The sequence below is a fragment of the Spermophilus citellus genome (genome assembly GCF_964194105.1).
Source record: "Spermophilus citellus genome assembly, chromosome: 2".
Lineage (NCBI taxonomy): Eukaryota > Metazoa > Chordata > Mammalia > Rodentia > Sciuridae > Spermophilus > Spermophilus citellus.
In genome coordinates this window covers 89,039,481-89,058,319 of record NC_138183.1, presented here as the reverse complement: position 1 = coordinate 89,058,319, position 18,839 = coordinate 89,039,481, and the positions used below count along the sequence as shown (strand labels likewise).

The window sequence follows — 18,839 nt, the reverse complement described above, 5'->3', positions numbered from 1 at the left end:
GAACCCAGGGGATGCTCTGGTGCTCTACCACAGAGTTCCATCCACAGCTCATTTAATTTTTTAATATTTTGACAATAGCTCACCTACTGAATCTACCAGAGTAGATTGCCAAGTAGTTGCCAAGGCTTAGTGATTAAACTTGTGATCCTTCTGCCTCAGCCTTTGAGTCACTGGGATTATAGGCATGCACTACTACATCCAGAAATTTTTTGCTACTGTAAATGTTATGATAAGCATAGACCTATCTTTTTTAATCTATTTCTGGTTAATTTAGGTCAACTGGTATCTCTCTGTTTACATTTCCTTATTACACTTCCAATAATTTTTCAATTAGGCTTTCATTTTCTCTAATGTCTTTCATTGGCTTTTGCTACCTAAAAATTGGGGTTTTAAAAATTGCCTTGATATCAAGGACAACTACCTTCTGACTTTTTGTCTAACCAACATATTAAAATCATGACCTATAGATTGCAACCAAAATACAACAATTTTTTCATCCATAATTCTTTCCATTTTATTCAATGGGAACTATCTATCCCATATTTTGAATTAAATGCCAAAACCTCATGACCCTTTTGCCCACTCTAATTAATAATCCAATGGTTACAGAAGTACTTTTTTAATATTTATTTTTTAGTTGTAGTTGGACACAATACTTTTTTTAAAAAATTTACTTATTTTTACATGGTTCTGAGGATTGAACCCAGGGCCTTGCACATGCCAGGCGAGCACTCTACCGCTAAGCCACAATCCCAACCCCAGAAGTATTTTTAATATGAAGCTGTCCCAGCCCATACAATAATGAAAACTAGGAACGCAGCCAAGATTCTATCTTACCATCCCAGATTTGGCTTGTGTTTCTCTTTTCTCCTTGTTTCCTGCTTCTCTACCAACCTCAAATCTAGGGATCAAGGCCAGGACAGTACCAACGCAGGGAGGTGGCTTCCTGCTCTGGGCAGGAGACCCTCCTCCTTGGAGGAAGGGCCTTATGAATTGCCAAAGCCCACTCTCCTCTAGGACCCACTTCCTTCAGTGACCACTAGAGGCTTTTCCTTCCACTTTTCTTTATAGGATCTCCTCTCCTTCCAGGTGGCCCTACTGGGTTGTTCCCAGGACCTCTCTCTCCATAGAGACCCCCCAAGGATTCTAACAAGAAACTTCATACATCCTTGGCCTAATAAATCAGGATTGTGCAGTCCCAACATAGCAAACAGCCTTTCTGGTTCTGCCATCAAAGCAATGAATCAGCCTCGTCATGCCCATTAGACTCCCCAGGGAGCCAGAACCCAGCCTAACATCCAATTTAGCTCTGTAGAGGCCTCCCAGCTACAGAGGACACCTTTCAAATTCTCCATTAAAGGGACAAAGCTAACATCTTACCCATCCCCAAAGACAAGGTAGAGAGAATCCAGATAGCTATTTTAAAGAAACAGCCAGACCTTCCTCTCCAAATGTCCTTTCTTCTCTCTGATCCTTTTGTGTATCTGTGAGCTGGTAAAGGGCCTGAGTTACAGAATGAGGGGGGCACATTGTTTAATTTGGGGGCTATTTTCCATTTTTGCCACAACCAAAAAGACTCTGTTACAATATGTGAAAGTGTAGCTTCCTGGTGCCCGGGTATGTTACTTTTGTCTGCATTTTTAAATATGTTAGTTTAAGCCTCAATTTAGCACAACAAATGATCCCAACGCCTCCCTTTTGTTTTCTTAGGGTGATTTGGAGCTTATTGATCCTAGGAATTATCTTCTGGCTGATCCTCGACACCGCCAAATTGGGCCAACAGCAGCTGGTGTCCTTTGGTGGACTCATAATGTACATTATCCTGTTGTTTATATTTTCCAAGTACCCAACCAGAGTAAGTATGAAATTGGTTGGACTTTTGTTTTGTTTTGTTTTCCCTCCCCAGGTGAAAAATATGATCAAAATAATGATCATAAAAGTATTTCACTATTCAATATTTTTCTTAATGTTCTGAAATTTAAGTGGTTAAATTGCCCTTCTTCTGGAACTTTCAAAGTATTGTCTATTACTATCTCAATCCATTCTCAGTAATTTCCAGTTACACAACCAGTGGGACATTCTCTCCTTGTCAAATCCTATTTCTACTCATGTACACCCTGCCTCTATCCAACATACATACAGAGAAAATCACATTCATTTTGATCTCAGTTTTCCAAGACTACAAATTACTTAATAGTTTGCACTTGATCCTGCACTTTATCAAAGTTCCATTTGCAATTCAGGCTTTTCTACTCAAAAAAAAAAATTGTCCTTATACAGTTTTTCCCCCAATTGAATCCAATCCTCATCCTTGTCTGTCAGCCTGTAACTCATGAAATGGGCAAGATTTCTGAGACCTAGAAGCTCTCACATATGAATCATGATGGCAAGCCCTGGAAAAATTTTCTGACTAAAAGATTGACCCGAGGAAAAAGCATTAATCTGAGGCCAAGTTCACCTGATATGATCCAAATCACTTGCCCTGTTTGGGTAAGCATCTCCACTGACTGGGCCTTTGCTCCCATAGGTCTTTTCAGACCTCATTTCCCCACCAAAAAAAATGAAAACAGATGATTGTCCATTTCTGCTGCACATCCTGCATCTGCATTACAGGTCATTGGTTCCTTTTATAGCGAAACAAGAGCCCCTCAATAGGGTAGAATTTCATTTAATTCACTTATAAAATTGTCAGATCAACAAGCCTCAGACACACTGAGAAATCATGTTCTGCCTTTCCATTTTCCAGGCAGGAGAAGTAATTATATTTGTCTAATACTTACAGTAAGACTAGAACAGCCAGGTCCTTCTTCCTTTAATGACACTTCTTAGACTACTCTTTGTGTCTAAGTAACTTATCAGAACTTAGTGGTTATTCACCAGCACTAAAGATTGAAACCCAGGTTTAAGGAGAGGAAATGCAATCTTAAGCTTTTGAAGCTATGGTTCTATCAAAAGACCCTCTGCTCCTGGCTCCTCAGGCCTCCCAAAGAAGAAATCAGTGATTCTTTTGATGTTTATGCTAAAGTCGGCATTAACTTTCTAATAAGATAACATCTCTGTCATTCTGCATAGGTTTACTGGAGACCTGTCTTTTGGGGAATTGGGTTACAATTTCTTCTTGGACTGTTCATTCTAAGGACTAATTCTGGATATATTGCTTTCAATTGGTTGGGCACACAAGTTCAGGTAAGTATTTCAAAAGAATACTTTACATTTAAGATGCCTTTAACATTTGGATGTAATCCTTGAGGCATCTCAGAAATAGGTTTATAAGTCTGTAATATTTGACCCAGATTTTAATTCCATAGTGTGAATCAGACAAATACCTGTTTGTGTGGAATACATTAATCTGTCTAGTTAATTATGATTACTGCTGTCTTTACCTATATTATCTACTTCATCCATCCCCTATCCCTGTTCCCCCATCACCTTGCCCATAGGGATGTTACCCTTATAAGCTGGTTTCTAAACAGAGAAATGAGCTTCTTTGCATCCAGTGGTAACAAGTGGCACCTGTGTACTATCTCTGGCTTGCTAGAGCAATTTACCACACTCAGCTTGTTCTTTAGCAACCTAGAGTCAGACTAAATGTCAGACATGACAGAAAATCTTTATGCAGACATAATTCAAAAATACAGCTCTATGCCATTCATGGGCATGGTTCTCATCCTCTGCAGAGCCTAGTGCTACGATGGCTTGTAACGACCATTTCAGTGGTTTTAATGATCTCTTTTTCTTTCTCAAATCAGATTTTTCTGGATTACACTGATGCTGGTGCTAGATTTGTCTTTGGTGAAAAATACACAGACCACTTCTTTGCATTTAAGGTAAATCTAAACTTTTTCCATGTACTTCCTGTCTTGTCAGTAGCTTCTCAATCTTTGTAGATGTTCAGATAAAACCTAAGACCAAACACAAGGTATATAATTTCTGGGCTTGTTTTAGGTATGCAACACATCACCAGCCTTTTGCATTTGCAGTGTTATCTGAAGTCAGAGGATTGCACACATTTCACCAGGTTACTTCTGTATAGCATTAAGGGAAATATCTAGGGGAAGTCACAAATATTCAAATGTTGGGAGTTGGGGGGTGGTCTTGGCTGAGGTATTTGTGAAGAATCCTATGGGGTAATAGTATCTTGAACTTCAGATTCAGGAGAAAGAACTTTATGCACTCGGCAATGAATGGGCATATGGCCCCCAATGGCTTCCAGGTAACAGCTCTGCACTCTGCACTCCTCAGTCCCAGGCAGTTTGGGACAGCTGCTCAAGCACATTAACCCGTGTTCTTCCAGAGCCATCCCCAGGCTACACCTTTTTCATGTTTCCTTCTGTACAACCTTTGCTGAAGCAATCTTGATGGATGAGCCTTCTGCTAATCAACAGAGAGGCAACCTGGCCTCTGCCTAGGCACAGTCAGTTCCCCACAGTCAATTCCCTCTTGGGGTTCCAACAAGCATCAGAAAATTCACCCTCTTCTGGCAAGTCCCTGCAAATACTGAGTCAGAAAGTTATATTTGGGCTTTTCTTCAGCTTTCTTTCTTGTGGTGTTAATGTTCATACATTTTCTCCCTTAGAGATTCCAAATTTTCCTCTAAATTACTCCATTCAGTTAGGCAAATTTTTATGCTGGATCTTTTTTTTTTTTTTTTTTTTTTTTTTTTTTTTTTTTTTTGGTACCCAGGATTGAACTCAGGGGCACTTAACCACTTAACCACTGAGATACATCTCCAGCCCTTTTCATTTTTATTTTGAAATAGGGTCTCACTAGTTGCTTAAGGCCTTAATAAGTTGCTGAGGCTGGCTTTGAACTTGCCATCTAATTGCCTCAGCCTCCTGAGTAGCTGGGATTACAGGTGTATGCCACTGCACCCCACACTGAATTTTTTAAATATATATATATATATTTTTTTTTTTTTTTTTTTGGTGGTGCTGGGGATTGAACCCAGGGCCTTGTGCATGCGAGGCAAGCACTCTACCAACTGAGCTATATCCCCAGCCCTACTTCTAATTTTTTATTGACACATAATAATTGTCCATATTCATGGGGTGTGACATTTTAATACATGTATAAATGTACAATGATCAGATCAAGGTCTGAATCTTTTCTAAAGCTGCTGATCTGATGCTCTGGTGTTGAGATAACTAAGCCTTATCTGAGAAGGGTCAAGCATTTATAGAGTGAGATAGAAAGATGAAATGAATTGAGATTTGGAAAAAGAATTAAACCACAGGAAGGAGTAACTTGCTATGCAGACAATAAGGGTGCTTCATACCTTGTCTGTTCCTCTCTTGCCCCAGGGCAGTGGCCTTTCTGATTTCCTGCCAACTCAGAATCCCTGGATGAGCCCCTTTAACTCCTTCAGGCTTTCAGGAAAGTTCTGCCTATCCATTAAAACTAATAAGAGGCTCATAGTGAGCTTTGAATACTGGCACAAAATGTCTTTTAGTATATATTATTAATAGATTTTTTCTAAATTAGATCTTGTACAAATTGTCCTTGGTCATTCTGTGTCTCTGGTAGCAGATCATCTGGCCATTTAGCTGGGGGAACAGTGGGGAATTGTAGAGGTGGAGTGGGGCTGAGTAGAGACCTGGCCCACAGCTGTGTGTGGTCTATGTAGGTGGAAACTGCTCCCTGTACAAACACACGCTGCAGGTTCCAAAAGAGCAACAGAGAAATAGGATCTAGCCAGTTACATCCTTCTTTAACACAGGACTAACCTGGTCTTCAAAATGTCATCACTTTAGTGATTCAAAAATCTATAGGTAAAATAATTTTTATTTATAAAGCTAAAAGAATTAATGCATACTCCATGGGAGGCACTCTGTGTAAGTATCAACCATAAATTGTCTGAACCACACAGCTGCTACAAATAAGGATCTGAAGTGCCTCACGATTCATCTTGACCCAGGTTACTCTGCTAATTAGTGATGAAGCTCATGTCTTTTTAATATCAGGACAATGAGAATATTTGCCAGTGGCCTTCAGTTTGTGGCTCTAGCTATCAAAATTCCCCCCCAAATTGTATATTTTCTCTAAGAAAACCTCATAATAGAAGGGGGTAGGTCGGAGCTGAGGTTGTAGCTCAGTGGTAGAGTGCTCACCTGGCGTGCATGAGGCACTGGGTTTGATCCTCAGCATCACATAAAAATAAAATAAAGATATTGTGTCCACCTAAAACTAAAAATAAAATAAAATAAGAAGGGGAGAGGTCACATTTTCTATGAAATATACTTGTTGAGCCTTCTTTCTTCTGTTACAACAATATCTGAAACTGGGTAAGTTATAAAGAATTAAGGTTTATTTAGAGCACAAATTTAAGGTGGGTCAGTCTAATTCCAACATGCTGGCATTGATAAGGACCTTCTTGGTCCTCATAACATGGCAGAAGGCATCAGATGATGAGCCAGAGCAAGTGAACTCTCTCAGATCTCTCTTCTAATAAAGCCACTACTGCCACTATGGGGGCCCCACCTTCACGCCCTCATCTAATCCTAATTATTTCCCAAAAACCCCACCTCCAAGTGCCATTAACATATGAATCTGGGTATTAAGTTTCCAACATCTGAACTTTCAGGGGACATAGTCAAATCAATTTGACACTCAAGCCTATCTAGAATAAATTAGAATAAGGGACTTAGAGAGGGAAGCTTCATGGTAAAAAGGATTTTCAGTTCAAGAGGCATTTCCAGCATTGTTATGGTGTCTCTGATGGAGAGAGGAGGCAGAGAGGAGACCTAATAGTAAATCTGCAATATTATTGGGGTCACCACTGACCCATAACTAACTCTGTTCCCCCATCCCCAGGTCCTGCCAATTGTGGTTTTCTTCAGCACTGTGACGTCCATGTTCTACTACATGGGATTGATGCAGTGGATCATCAGAAAGGTACTGGGATTGGGACATACAAGGTGACAGGTGCAGAGTTGATTATTTCAGGTACAAAGTCTTAAATGCCTTTTATCCAGGCATTTCCAAAGTGCCTTTCTCTGCCTACAAATATTCACCTCCATCACCAATGTTATTACATTGAAACGCCAAATCCTGCATGTGCCCATCAGGGGAATTTTATCTCAGGTTCTTCTAATAGGGCTTTGATTTACAACCCACTGGATAACTCCATGAAACCATAACAGTTACATCTTTAACCAAGCAATTGAGGTCAAATACCTGCCACGGGGAAGTGGTGTTGATCCCTCCTCACAGTTACCTACACTAGGCCTCATACATACTGACAACTTGTCTTTAGAAAGTTACCAAAGTAGGTACGCCTCGTCTTAGAGTTGCTAGAGAAATTAAAGCAAGAAAGCGAAGTGTTTTTCACTCTGGGAGTGGGGGAGTTTTATAAGCACACATTTTTTTTTTTTTAAAGTAAGAGTTAATCTCATTCTTGCTGCTCCAGCAATTGAGTTATACTCTCATGTCAGATCAGAAAACTAGATATTTGTAAGCTAGTTTGGATGCACATGGAAGCAGACCAGTGCACACAGGGCTTGAGGGACAACCACAGCCTTCCTTTGATTCCTGTAAATAAATCAAAATATACAACCAGAAAGAGAAAAGATAGGAGAAAGAGAGAAAGAAAGAATAAGAATCCAGCAGAATTTGCAATCACAATGAGCTCCAGTACTGATAATATCCTGATTATTGGTTTGTATATTCAGAATTACTGCACTCACATTTAGAATCCAAATTTTTTAAATTCTGGTAATAATATTATTTGATGATAATACATTTCTGCTTAGAATCTTTGGAAAATGCACAGGAATAACTGTTTTTAAAAGGAGAAAAAAAGGGATAGGGATGCAGCTCAATGGTAGAAGCCCTGCTTAGCATCACAAGGCCATGAGTTCAATCACCAGAACCAAAATAAAGCAATTTTTAAAAATAAGAAGAAAGTATATAGTGCTTGTGTGAAATAATCTCACAGATAAAGAGAGAGAAATCATTAAAAACAAATACAAATATGTTAAAAAATGATCATAAAAGTCTTTATTGTATCATAAATGCATGTAGATAATGTTATATATAACTGTCAATGAAATTATACATCATTTTACATCTTGCTTTTCAACCACTATTAAATGTAGCCATTTTCCCATGCTAATAAATAATATCTGAAAGTAAATGTTTTTTAAAAAAGAATTACTGTACTCATATAGGTAAGTGGAAAGAAAGGAAATAGAATTCAACAAGAAGTCTGCATCCTGAGATAGATATCATGGTCACTGGTTGAAAGGTTTATTAGTCACCTTTCCATTACTATGATAAATATCTGAGATAATCAACTTCTATAGAAGAAAGGTTTATTTAGGCTCACAGTTTGGGAAGCTTTGGTCCATGATTGATTTGCCTTGCTGCTTTGGGGCAGGGAATGCTTGCTCACCTGATGACCAGAATGTGAAAAGGGAAAGGTGCCGCAGTCTTGGCTGGGCACAGAATCACGAGCCACTCAAGCAGGAACAAAACTTTATTTTGAAAAAGCCGCCAACACTCTCAGCGCCAGCAAGCCAAAACCGGTCCTCCCACGCGGGCGTCTGACCGGAACCGCGCGTCTCCCAGAACCGCCGGTCTCCTCGGACCTCCCCCGGAATTCCCTCCTACTATCCTTCCCCAACCAATGGGAACTCTCCATGAGTCCCCGTAACATGAGTCCGGTAGTAGGCCAAGGTGAACAGCAGGAGCCCAATTTGCATATGAATGTAAATCTTAGCATAATAATACCTCAGTGGCTAGCTGGCGTCACTTTACAACCAAAGGTGCCATACATCGTATATTTTGCTTGTGGCTCCTAGCATCTGCCCCCTTCTGTTTAATTAAGCAACAAGCAATGTGGCTAGGGACCGTGCCTGGTAGGTTGTCCAATTTAACATATGGTTCTTACCCGTCATGGGAGAACTGACCTTTAGGCGTCAGCTTCCTGTCTTAGGTTGAATCCACTGTAATCAGAGCAACCCGTCACTGACTACCGGTCCAGCATTCAGCCATGCTTGTGGATAGGCCTATGCACCAGTGGGGGGGTGAGGTTCTTGCCTCACCTCTGTTGGCCCCCAAATTTTGCCTTGGTGCCAGTGGGGGGGTAAGGTTCTTTGCCTCACCTCTGTTGGCCCCCAAATTTTAGACCATCACTAGTAGAAGGGAGGAGGATACAGAAATGCCACGACACCAAGCCAATTGATGGCTCCTTGGAAAAATTGCGTCACTGGTGACACCATCAGCAAAGATATGCCAGTATTACCACAATAAACATGGGGTGAGCTGGCAAGGAAATTGCATCACTGGTGACACCATCAGCAAAGATATGCCAGCAGTACCACAATTCGGTGCACCAGATGATATTTCACAATGTATGCAACTGATATATAGTCCAGGCAAGTTCTGCAAGCAGTTCAAATTGGAGGAGTCTATCAATATGTCCATTTCCTCCCAAAGTAAATCAAGTCCTTGATAGCATTACTTGTTGAGTTATATTCATTGATGCATCAGTTTATACAGTTTACTGTGATTGCTATCATAGAAGCTGTAGTTTGGTTTTATCTCAGTCTTCACTGGAATTGGGATGGAGATGGAAATTCTGGCAATGATGCTAAAGAGACATTATCCTGAACAGAATTATTAAATATAATAAAAAGGAAAGGTGAAAGTAAACAAACAGATCTGTTAAACTCCTTTAAAAACAATCCTTAACAGCTGTTTACCAAATTTAAATTAGCAAACAAACAGATCTGTTAACCATCTTTGAAAACAATCATTAACAGCTGTTTACCTAATTTAAATTAAACCATATAAATCACGTGAATAAAGAAAAAATTCGGATCCATTTTTTCATGAGCGCTCCTCATATAAGAAATATGGACATACACACATACAGACATACAACACAAAACAGAAGTGTGCACACAACATACAACACATAAGACAATAGTAAATAAAGGCCTTGTAACTATACCTAGGTGAAATCTCCATTGCAATGTTTAAAAACTCCACAGTCAAAAAATAAAACACAGTCAAAAAATAAAACTGATCAGAAAAACATTAACCTAGGTTTGTATGAGCTCAAAAAATAAATAAATAAATAAATAAAATAAAATAGAACTTTATGATGTGGGAAAAATGCAATAATAAAATAGATATTGAAAAAAAAACACCTTGGTTAATCACTGTCGCAGATGTAAGAATAGCCAAGCTGGAGCTCTGGATGTCAGCTGTTATGGATTTGAGTCAAATCATCTTCTTTTTCTGTAGAAATTGTTTTAGTTAATCTCTCTGGAATCCAAATCGGTTGCTGTTCATCCTGTGGGAAAACACAGACAGCGCCCCGATTCCAGACTATCACTGGATCCGGGCCTTTCCATTGTCCTGTTAGAATATCTTTCCAAAGTACCTTAGGCTTATGTACATTTTTGGGGTATAAGTGTCTTTCCGCAGCACTAAGTCCCGATGAATCTAAATTTTAAAAGTTTAGAGTAAAAAGGGTTATTTTAAGTTTATCTTTGGGGGATATATACCCCTTTCCAATTCCCTCCTTTTGTTTTAATAAGTACATTTTAATAGTTTGATGAGCTCTTTCAACTATGCCTTGTCCTTGTGGATTGTATGGAATTCCTGTTATGTGAGTAATACCAAATGATGAGCAAAATTGTTTAAAAGAGGTAGAAGTATAACCAGGACCGTTGTCCGTTTTTAATTGTTTTGGAACACCCACAGTGGAAAAATTTTGTAAACAATGAGCTATAACATCTTTAGTTTTTTCTCCGGCATGAAGGGAGCCCATCAAAAATCCGGAAGAGGTATCAACTGTAACATGTAAATATTTTAATTTTCCAAATTCTGGCAAGTGTGTGACGTCCATCTGCCAAATATGGTTAGGTATCAGTCCTCTAGGATTGACTCCAAGATTAACTTGTGGTAAAAATGTCACACAATTTTGACATTGTTTTATTATATGTCTGGCTTGTTCTTTAGTTATTTTAAAACGCTTTTGTAAAGTATTAGCATTGACATGGAACCTTTTATGAAAATTTATAGCTTCTTCTATTGTGGAGAAAATATGTATGTCATGTGTAGATTTATCTGCTAGTTCATTGCCCATACTAAGGGCTCCAGGCAATCCTGTATGTGCCCTGATATGACCTATAAAGAATGGATCTTTTCGGTCCCAGATTAGACTTTGTATAGCAGAAAACAAAGAGAAAACAGTAGAAGAAGGTGAAATCCTACCAGCATCTTCAAGGGATACTATAGCATTAACTACATACTGACTATCAGAAAACAAATTAAATACAGAATCTTTAAACATCATAAAAGCTTGTAATACTGCATTAAGCTCTACCTTTTGAGCTGATTGTTTGGGTACTAAAAATGTAAAAGTTTGATCAGGAGTAACTACTGCTGCTGTACCATTGTTTGACCCATCAGTGAATATATTTGGAGCATTTATGATAGGGGTTTTTCTTGTCATTTTTGGAAAAACTACAGGATGCTTAGACCAAAAAGACAACAAGGGATTAGATGGTAAGTGATTATCAAATGAAACATTAGTTTTACACATGATTATTGCCCAAGTATTTAACTCATTAGCTAACTCATCAATTTGATCCATAGTATATGGAGTAATAATTTTATTGGGAGAAATCCCAAATACTCCCTTAGCTGCTTTTATTCCTTTGAGTATTAATTGTCCTACAGCCTCAGGATATCTAGTAAGAATAGTGTTAGGAGAATAAGATAAATGTATCCACAATAATGGACCTTCCTGCCAAAATACTCCTGTAGGAATATTTTTTGTTGGTAGTACAATAAATAATAAAGGCAAACTTATATCAATTCTATCCAAATGCATATTTTCCATATACGTTTCAATGATTTTTAATGTTTTTCTTGCTTCAGGCGTTAACATGCGGGGTGAATTTGGATCTGATGGACCTTTTATTTTTTTTTTTTTTTTTTTTAATTTTTTATTGATTATTTAAAGCATTACATAGCTCATGATATATCATCTTTCATACATTAGACTCAAATTGTGTTTTGAACTCCCATTTTCACCCCAAATATAGATTGCAGAATCACATCTGTTACATATTCACATTTTTACATAATGCCATATTAGTGTCTGTTGTATTCTGCTACCTTTCCTAACCCCTACTATCACCCCTCCCCTCCCCTCCCCTCCCATCTTCTGATGGACCTTTTAGAATATCAAATAAAGGTCCTAACTCTCCTGTTGGTATACCTAGATAAGGCCTTATCCAATTTATGTCTCCCAATAACTTTTGAAAGTCATTAAGTGATTTGAGTTGATCTACTCGTATTTGAATTTTTGGTGGACGGACCATGGTTGAGGATAATAGAACTCCTAAATAATTAATTGGAAGATTTAATTGTACTTTATCTATTGCTATCTCTAGATTATAATTTTTCAATAAGTTTGTAAGTGTGGCATAACATTCTAGTAATGTGTTTTTATCTTTATGTGCCAATAACACATCATCCATATAGTGAAATATTTGTAGTTCAGGATTTTGGTTTCTAAGTGGCTGGATTGCTTTATTAACATAAATTTGACACATAGTTGGGCTGTTAGCCATCCCTTGAGGGAGTACTTTCCATTCATATCTCTGATCAGGACCTTCATGATTCAGTGCAGGGATAGTAAATGCAAAATGTGGACTATCCTCGGGATGAATTGGAATTGAAAAGAAACAATCTTTAATATCTATAGCTAAAACATGCCAGGTTTTTGGTAAAGCAGACAATTGAGGAATCCCTGATTGAGCAGGTCCCATAATAACCATCTCATTATTAATGGCTCTTAAATCTTGTAATAATCTCCATTTACCAGATTTCTTTTTAATGACAAAAATGGGAGTATTATGGGGGGATACGGAAGGTTGTATATGTCCTTCCGCTAACTGTTGTCTGACCAAGTCATGGGCTACTTGTATCTTTTCTTTAGTCAGGGGCCACTGAGGAACCCACACTGGTCTTTCTGATTTCCAAGTAATTTTGATTGTCTCAGTGGCCCTTTCTGAAAACCCAATTCATGTCTATTTATTTCTTGATCTATTTGAATAGGTGCTGTCATACCTTGTTCTTGTTCTCTTAATCTTTTTTCTTTCCTAAAGCCTTGTTTAGCCCTAGTAGTGGGCGCGTTAGGATTGATGTTATTTGTTAATGTCAATCCTAATTGATCTAGGACATCTCGTCCCCATAAATTTACAGGAAGATGATCCAATACATAGGGCTGTATAGTTCCTTCACATCCTTCAGGATCCCTCCAATCTAATACCATAGCACTTCTATGGGGATTTGTTGCCACTCCTAGGCCTCGAAGCGTTTGAGTGGCTTGTTGTAATGGCCAATGTTTTGGCCATTCTTGACGAGATATTTTGCTGAGGTCAGCACCTGTGTCCAGCAGCCCATTAAAGTCATGTCCTTGAATATTTAATTTTAGCATTGGGCGAGAATCTAAATTTAAAGACAGCATAGCCCAATCTACACCTGTGGAGCCTAATCCCTTGGAACCTCTTTCTACATTACAACTGGAAAATTTATCATGCAGGCTGGGTATTATTAATAACTGTGCTATTCTATCTCCTGGTGAAATTACTGATATACCTCTTGGAGAACTAGCTATAATTTTTATTTCACCCTCATAATCGGGATCAATTACCCCAGGACTTATCATAAGTCCTTTTAGTGTAGAAGAACTGCGTCCCAATAATAAGCCCACTGTTCCTTTGGGAAGAGGTCCTTTTACTCCTGTGGGAATGATTTGAACTCCCATCTCTGGAGTTAGTACTGCTCTGGCAGAGGAGCAGATGTCCAGCCCTGCGCTCCCTCTAGTTTGTCTGATGAGGGATTTAATGGATAATGCGTCCTGGGCACTACCTTGATGGTGCTGTTGGGTTCCTCCATTGCCCCATATATTTGTGGTTTTGGGCCCCGGGGCATTGGGCCCTCTAGTCCGTTTTTTGGCAACGGAGCCTGATACCTTTCTCCACGATATCGTGCGTAAACACTTGGTCCTTGTCCGTTTTTTGATAACGGAATACCCTCTATGGTGGTTTGAGAACGGCATTCATTAGCCCAATGTTTCCCTCTATGGCATCGTGGGCAAATACCCGGTATTCTATTCCTTTGATACCCAGCTTTGTTAAACCCTCCTCTTATGGGGCAACTCCTTTTAAAATGTCCTGTTTGATTACAATTATAGCATGTTTTTGGCCTGGCATCTAAAGCCTGTTGTACTGCTGCTAAGACTTGCCCTTGTTCATTAATGTCTCTACATAATTTAATATATGTGTTTAAATCTTCATGTCTCCATGGTCTAATGACCTCTCTGCAGCAACGATTTGCTTGGTCATAAGCCAGTTGTTTTATAAATGGCATTACCTGTTCTGTATTACCAAATATCCTAGAGGCTGACTGAATAAGTCTATCTACAAATTCAGCGTAAGGTTCATTAGTTCCTTGTATTACCTTAGATAATTGACCTTGTAAGTCTCCATGCCCCTGTAAAGTTTTCCATGCCCTAACTGCATCTACAGCAATTTGTGCGTATACGCCAGGGTCATATTCAATTTGCTGTCTTTGACCCTCATATGGTCCCTTTCCCAATAGCATGTCCATATTTCTTTGAGGGTAACCAGCTTCTGCATTTCGCCTAGCTGTCTCCATGCAAAATTCCTCATTGGCAACCTTCCATAACAAATATTGTCCTCCGTTTAGCACAGATCGACACAAGTTAGCCCAATCTGCTGGTGTCATGTCCAAGTTGGTAACAGATTCAACCATGCTTATTGTGAAGGGAGCTTGCGGCCCATAGGTCGTTACAGCCTCCTTTAATTGCTTTATTGTTTTGAAATCTAAAGCACAGTGAATTCATTGCCCTCCTGCCTGCTCAAGTACAGGGCATGCTAATCTTTGGGGTCCTGCCTCAGAATTCCGTCCATCAGCTACGGTAGTTGAGGGCCGCTCAGCGGTAGATGGAGCTGTTGGTTGAGTTACGCCCTCTGGTGATAGAACGGAGTTAGTAGCAACCTCCTGTTGTAATTCTCCACCTGATGGCTGCTTTTCCTCTAAGCTTGCTTTTTTTAAATTTTCCTCTGTCTGACTAGCTTGAGAGACCTTCTCTTTTGCTTGACCTAGCGTTTTTTCTACCATAGTCTGGACCTCTAACAATTTACTTAGCAGTTTTTCGGTTTGTTTTTTACTGGATTCTAATCTACTATAAAGGTAACGTAACCCAATAAGATAGGATAAAACAAAACCAAAACAGAATGAAACAAAAACAGAACAGACAATGGTTGTATCAATTTTCTCTTTCTCAGGGCCGAATAACTTCAAACCTTGAGCCAACCATTTTTCCCAGTTCGCCTGAGAAAATTCTAGGGCTAGGGAGCTCGAAATAAAAACAAAATAAATCAAAACAAGAACACATTGTTTTTTGAGATAGTCACCCATCCTGTCGCCTTCCCTCAGGGGCGAGCAATTTTACTCACCTCTAAGTTCCAGGCGTTCCCCGTGCGGGCCGCCAAATGCCACAGTCTTGGCTGGGCACAGAATCACAAGCCACTCAAGCAGGAACAAAACTTTATTTTGAAAAAGCCGCCAACACTCTCAGCGCCAGCAAGCCAAAACCGGTCCTCCCACGCGGGCGTCTGACCGGAACCGCGCGTCTCCCGGAACCGCCGGTCTCCTCGGACCTCCCCCGGAATTCCCTCCTACTATCCTTCCCCAACCAATGAGAACTCTCCATGAGTCCCCGTAACATGAGTCCGGTAGTAGGCCAAGGTGAACAGCAGGAGCCCAATTTGCATATGAATGTAAATCTTAGCATAATAATACCTCAGTGGCTAGCTGGCCTCACTTTACAACCAAAGGTGCCATACATCGTATATTTTGCTTGTGGCTCCTAGCAGAAAGGAATTGACTGAGATTCCACAATGTCTCCCAATGGCAGTGACCTAAGATCTCCCTCCAGGCATGGCCTTTTAAAGTTTTCACCACCAGTTGTTAGTGATACAGTCTGGAGACTAAGCCTTTAACACATGGGGCTCTGGGGGACATTTCAGATTCAAATTATCACAGTAGGATCCATAAACCACTTTCATTTGAATTAATCAGAAAAAGCCAAACTTCAACTACATCTCACTATTTAATAGTTGACAAAACCACTTTATTACTTTTATAAAGCATATCTGTAGAAATCATTTGTCTAATGTTCAAAAGTCTATACAATGACTCAGACTTACCACCCTTACAGGAGGATTTGATCAGCCTGCTCTATGGGCTAGATCACCAACCATCACCAACCAGTCCATGATTATTGAAGGCCTCAATATTTTACTCCAGTTCAAAAACGTTACCCCACTCTGAAGTTTATTATATAGACATAGTTCATCACTGACTTTGTCCCTTTCTTCCTTTTAGATCGGATGGATAATGCTTGTTACTATGGGCTCATCTCCTATTGAGTCTGTAGTTGCTGCTGGCAATATATTTGTTGGACACGTAAGTTGCAATACCAAGAAAGCAAGCAATACAAGACATCTGCTAAATGGATAGTCTCTTTCTGAAACACACAATAAGAAAATACCATGGTATTGTCATTTCTTTTAGTGTGGAGAAAAAGATGTAAATAAGGAACCCTTAATTTTGGCAATGTCCAGATTCCAGAAAGAGAGAAAGAAAGGTACCTCCCAAGTGTTTAGATACACTGGTGTGGAACTGGGTTCCTGTAAGTTGTGAAGAAAAGTCAAGATATTTTATTAAAGCACAGGGCTTCTCATAAACAAATTCTCTCTACAGTCTTTTCTAAGTTCATTGAATTGTTGAGGTTTCTGGTTGACTCTTCAGAAACAAGCAGCTCATCTCCTCAAATGGATTCCACTGTCTTAAAGCTGTAAACATGTAAGAGACAGCCTTGTATTCTACACTGCAATGCCGGTGGCAGTAAAGAAAACCAACAAAGGCCTTTTGCCAACAACCATGCAGCTGTATAAATAATTCTCATTCTCAACTTGTCCAAACTGGCCAACATTCTGTCTTTGCTGAGCATGAGTATAAAATGCCTTTATGTTTTTTTTTTTTTCTTCTCATTAAAGATATAGTTTTGGGCTACAAATTTCACTTCCTTGATTCATCACAGGGATAAATGCTCTTTTGCCTGAAATCCATTTAAGCAAAGAAATATGATGCCAAGGATGTCCCTCAATATAGCAGCATTCCTAAGAGGTGGAAAAGTGAGGAATGGTAATAAGCTACTCATCCCTCAGGATATATAGCTTCAGGGAGAATGGAATCATGCACCAATGGAGCCAAGGGTGAATATTGGCCAGAACCACTGCCCAGAGAAATGGAGTCACCCAGTGAAACACAGCTCCAAATGCCAGGCTTCCTACTGCTCCAATTCCTCCAGGAAGACTGAGCCTTCTTGGTAAGCCCAGCTCACCAGCATGGAGCTCTTTAGTGGATATAGATGAAACATATTTCCTTCCCCTATGAGTTGAAATTATAATAATTACAGTCATAAAATCTCTCAGGACTAATTAGGGCACCATCTTGAGTTGATTGCTACTACCTGCAGGATAAGAAGGCTCACGTATTTGGACTCCTATTTAGTCTATAAACTGAGGCTCGATGCATTCAATCTTATATAACAATTAGAAATAATGGGGAGAAAATTGTAAAATTGCACCCATGCTCCTGTAGTACTTAATTTGATACTTAATATGCTGAAAACACAGCTATTATTGATGGAGAGCCCTACAGGGCAGGCAGGCTGCCCTCTTTAATGAGATTTGAGTCTTTATAACTACATTCTGTCCAGTGCCTTTCTACCCATCAGAGAGGGATCCTCTGAGTTTCAATTACAAAAGTGCCTAAGGGTATCTTCTTTGTAATTGCTGGTATTTTTTTAATACACCTGTCTCTTATTTTCCTGAAGTCTTTAGAAACAGGTCGAGACTGTCTAGATCAAGCTAAATGGTGAAAAGTCACAGCCCACAAGAAATCCCCAGTCCACAAGCCAGACCACTAGGCAGTTACCTGGCCAGCCCTTAATCCTCATAGAATCCAATCTAGGCTAGATGGAGGCACCCTATAACTAGCTTCACAAATGTCAGGGTTTACCCATGACCATATATGACAATGACCTAGAGCTCAGATCACGCAGCCGTTCTCAAACTTGAGCAAGTCTCATAATTACTTGGAAGACTTATAAAAACACAAATTGCTGGCCCTACCCCCAGAGTTTCTGATTCCATAAGTCAAAGAATTTGAATTTCTAACAATTCCCAAGTGAAGCTGATGGAGTTGGATCAAGGCTGACTCTTAGAAATACGGATTTAGGTAATGAAATGTTGTGCTGATTACACTCCTTCTCTAAGATTTTAAAGGTCATATTTAATCCAATTATCCTTCTCTTTCTTCAGACAGACTCTCCACTGCTGGTCCGACCATATTTACCATATATCACCAGGTCAGAACTCCATGCCATCATGACTGCTGGCTTCGCTACAATTGCTGGAAGTGTCTTGGGTGCATACATTTCTTTTGGAGTAAGACTGTTTTGGAATTAACTTATGCAAATTTCAACCTCTTCTTTCTTTGCTATTGTTATTTATTTGTTTTTTCCTTCCTTTTTTCTTTTCTTTTTTCTTTCCCATTGCCAGTATAAAAGGAAGCCAAGAGAGTGCCTTTTTTTGTAGTATGGCAAAAGTTGGTCAGTTTTCTTTGGCATTTGAATATAGTGACCCAAGGAGTTCAGGGTCTTCACTTTCATGTTCTTGCCTCCTAAATGTGAATTATTTCCAACCACAGCAATAGAACTC

At 39.4% G+C, this 18,839-nt stretch overlaps 1 protein-coding gene across 3 annotated transcripts in view; it reads left to right on the top strand.

Moving 5' to 3' along the window:
* LOC308640216 (solute carrier family 28 member 3-like) overlaps window positions 1-18,839 on the top strand; it is a 129,943-nt gene that overhangs the window by 95,675 nt on the left and 15,429 nt on the right. For all 3 annotated transcript variants that reach the window (XM_081278456.1, XM_081278454.1, XM_081278455.1), the window contains 6 exons: window positions 1,711-1,855; window positions 3,073-3,186; window positions 3,750-3,827; window positions 6,811-6,891; window positions 16,438-16,518; window positions 18,441-18,566. In XM_081278456.1, the coding sequence (XP_081134582.1) occupies window positions 1,711-1,855; window positions 3,073-3,186; window positions 3,750-3,827; window positions 6,811-6,891; window positions 16,438-16,518; window positions 18,441-18,566 (625 nt within the window). The remainder of the gene's footprint in view (window positions 1-1,710; window positions 1,856-3,072; window positions 3,187-3,749; window positions 3,828-6,810; window positions 6,892-16,437; window positions 16,519-18,440; window positions 18,567-18,839) is intronic.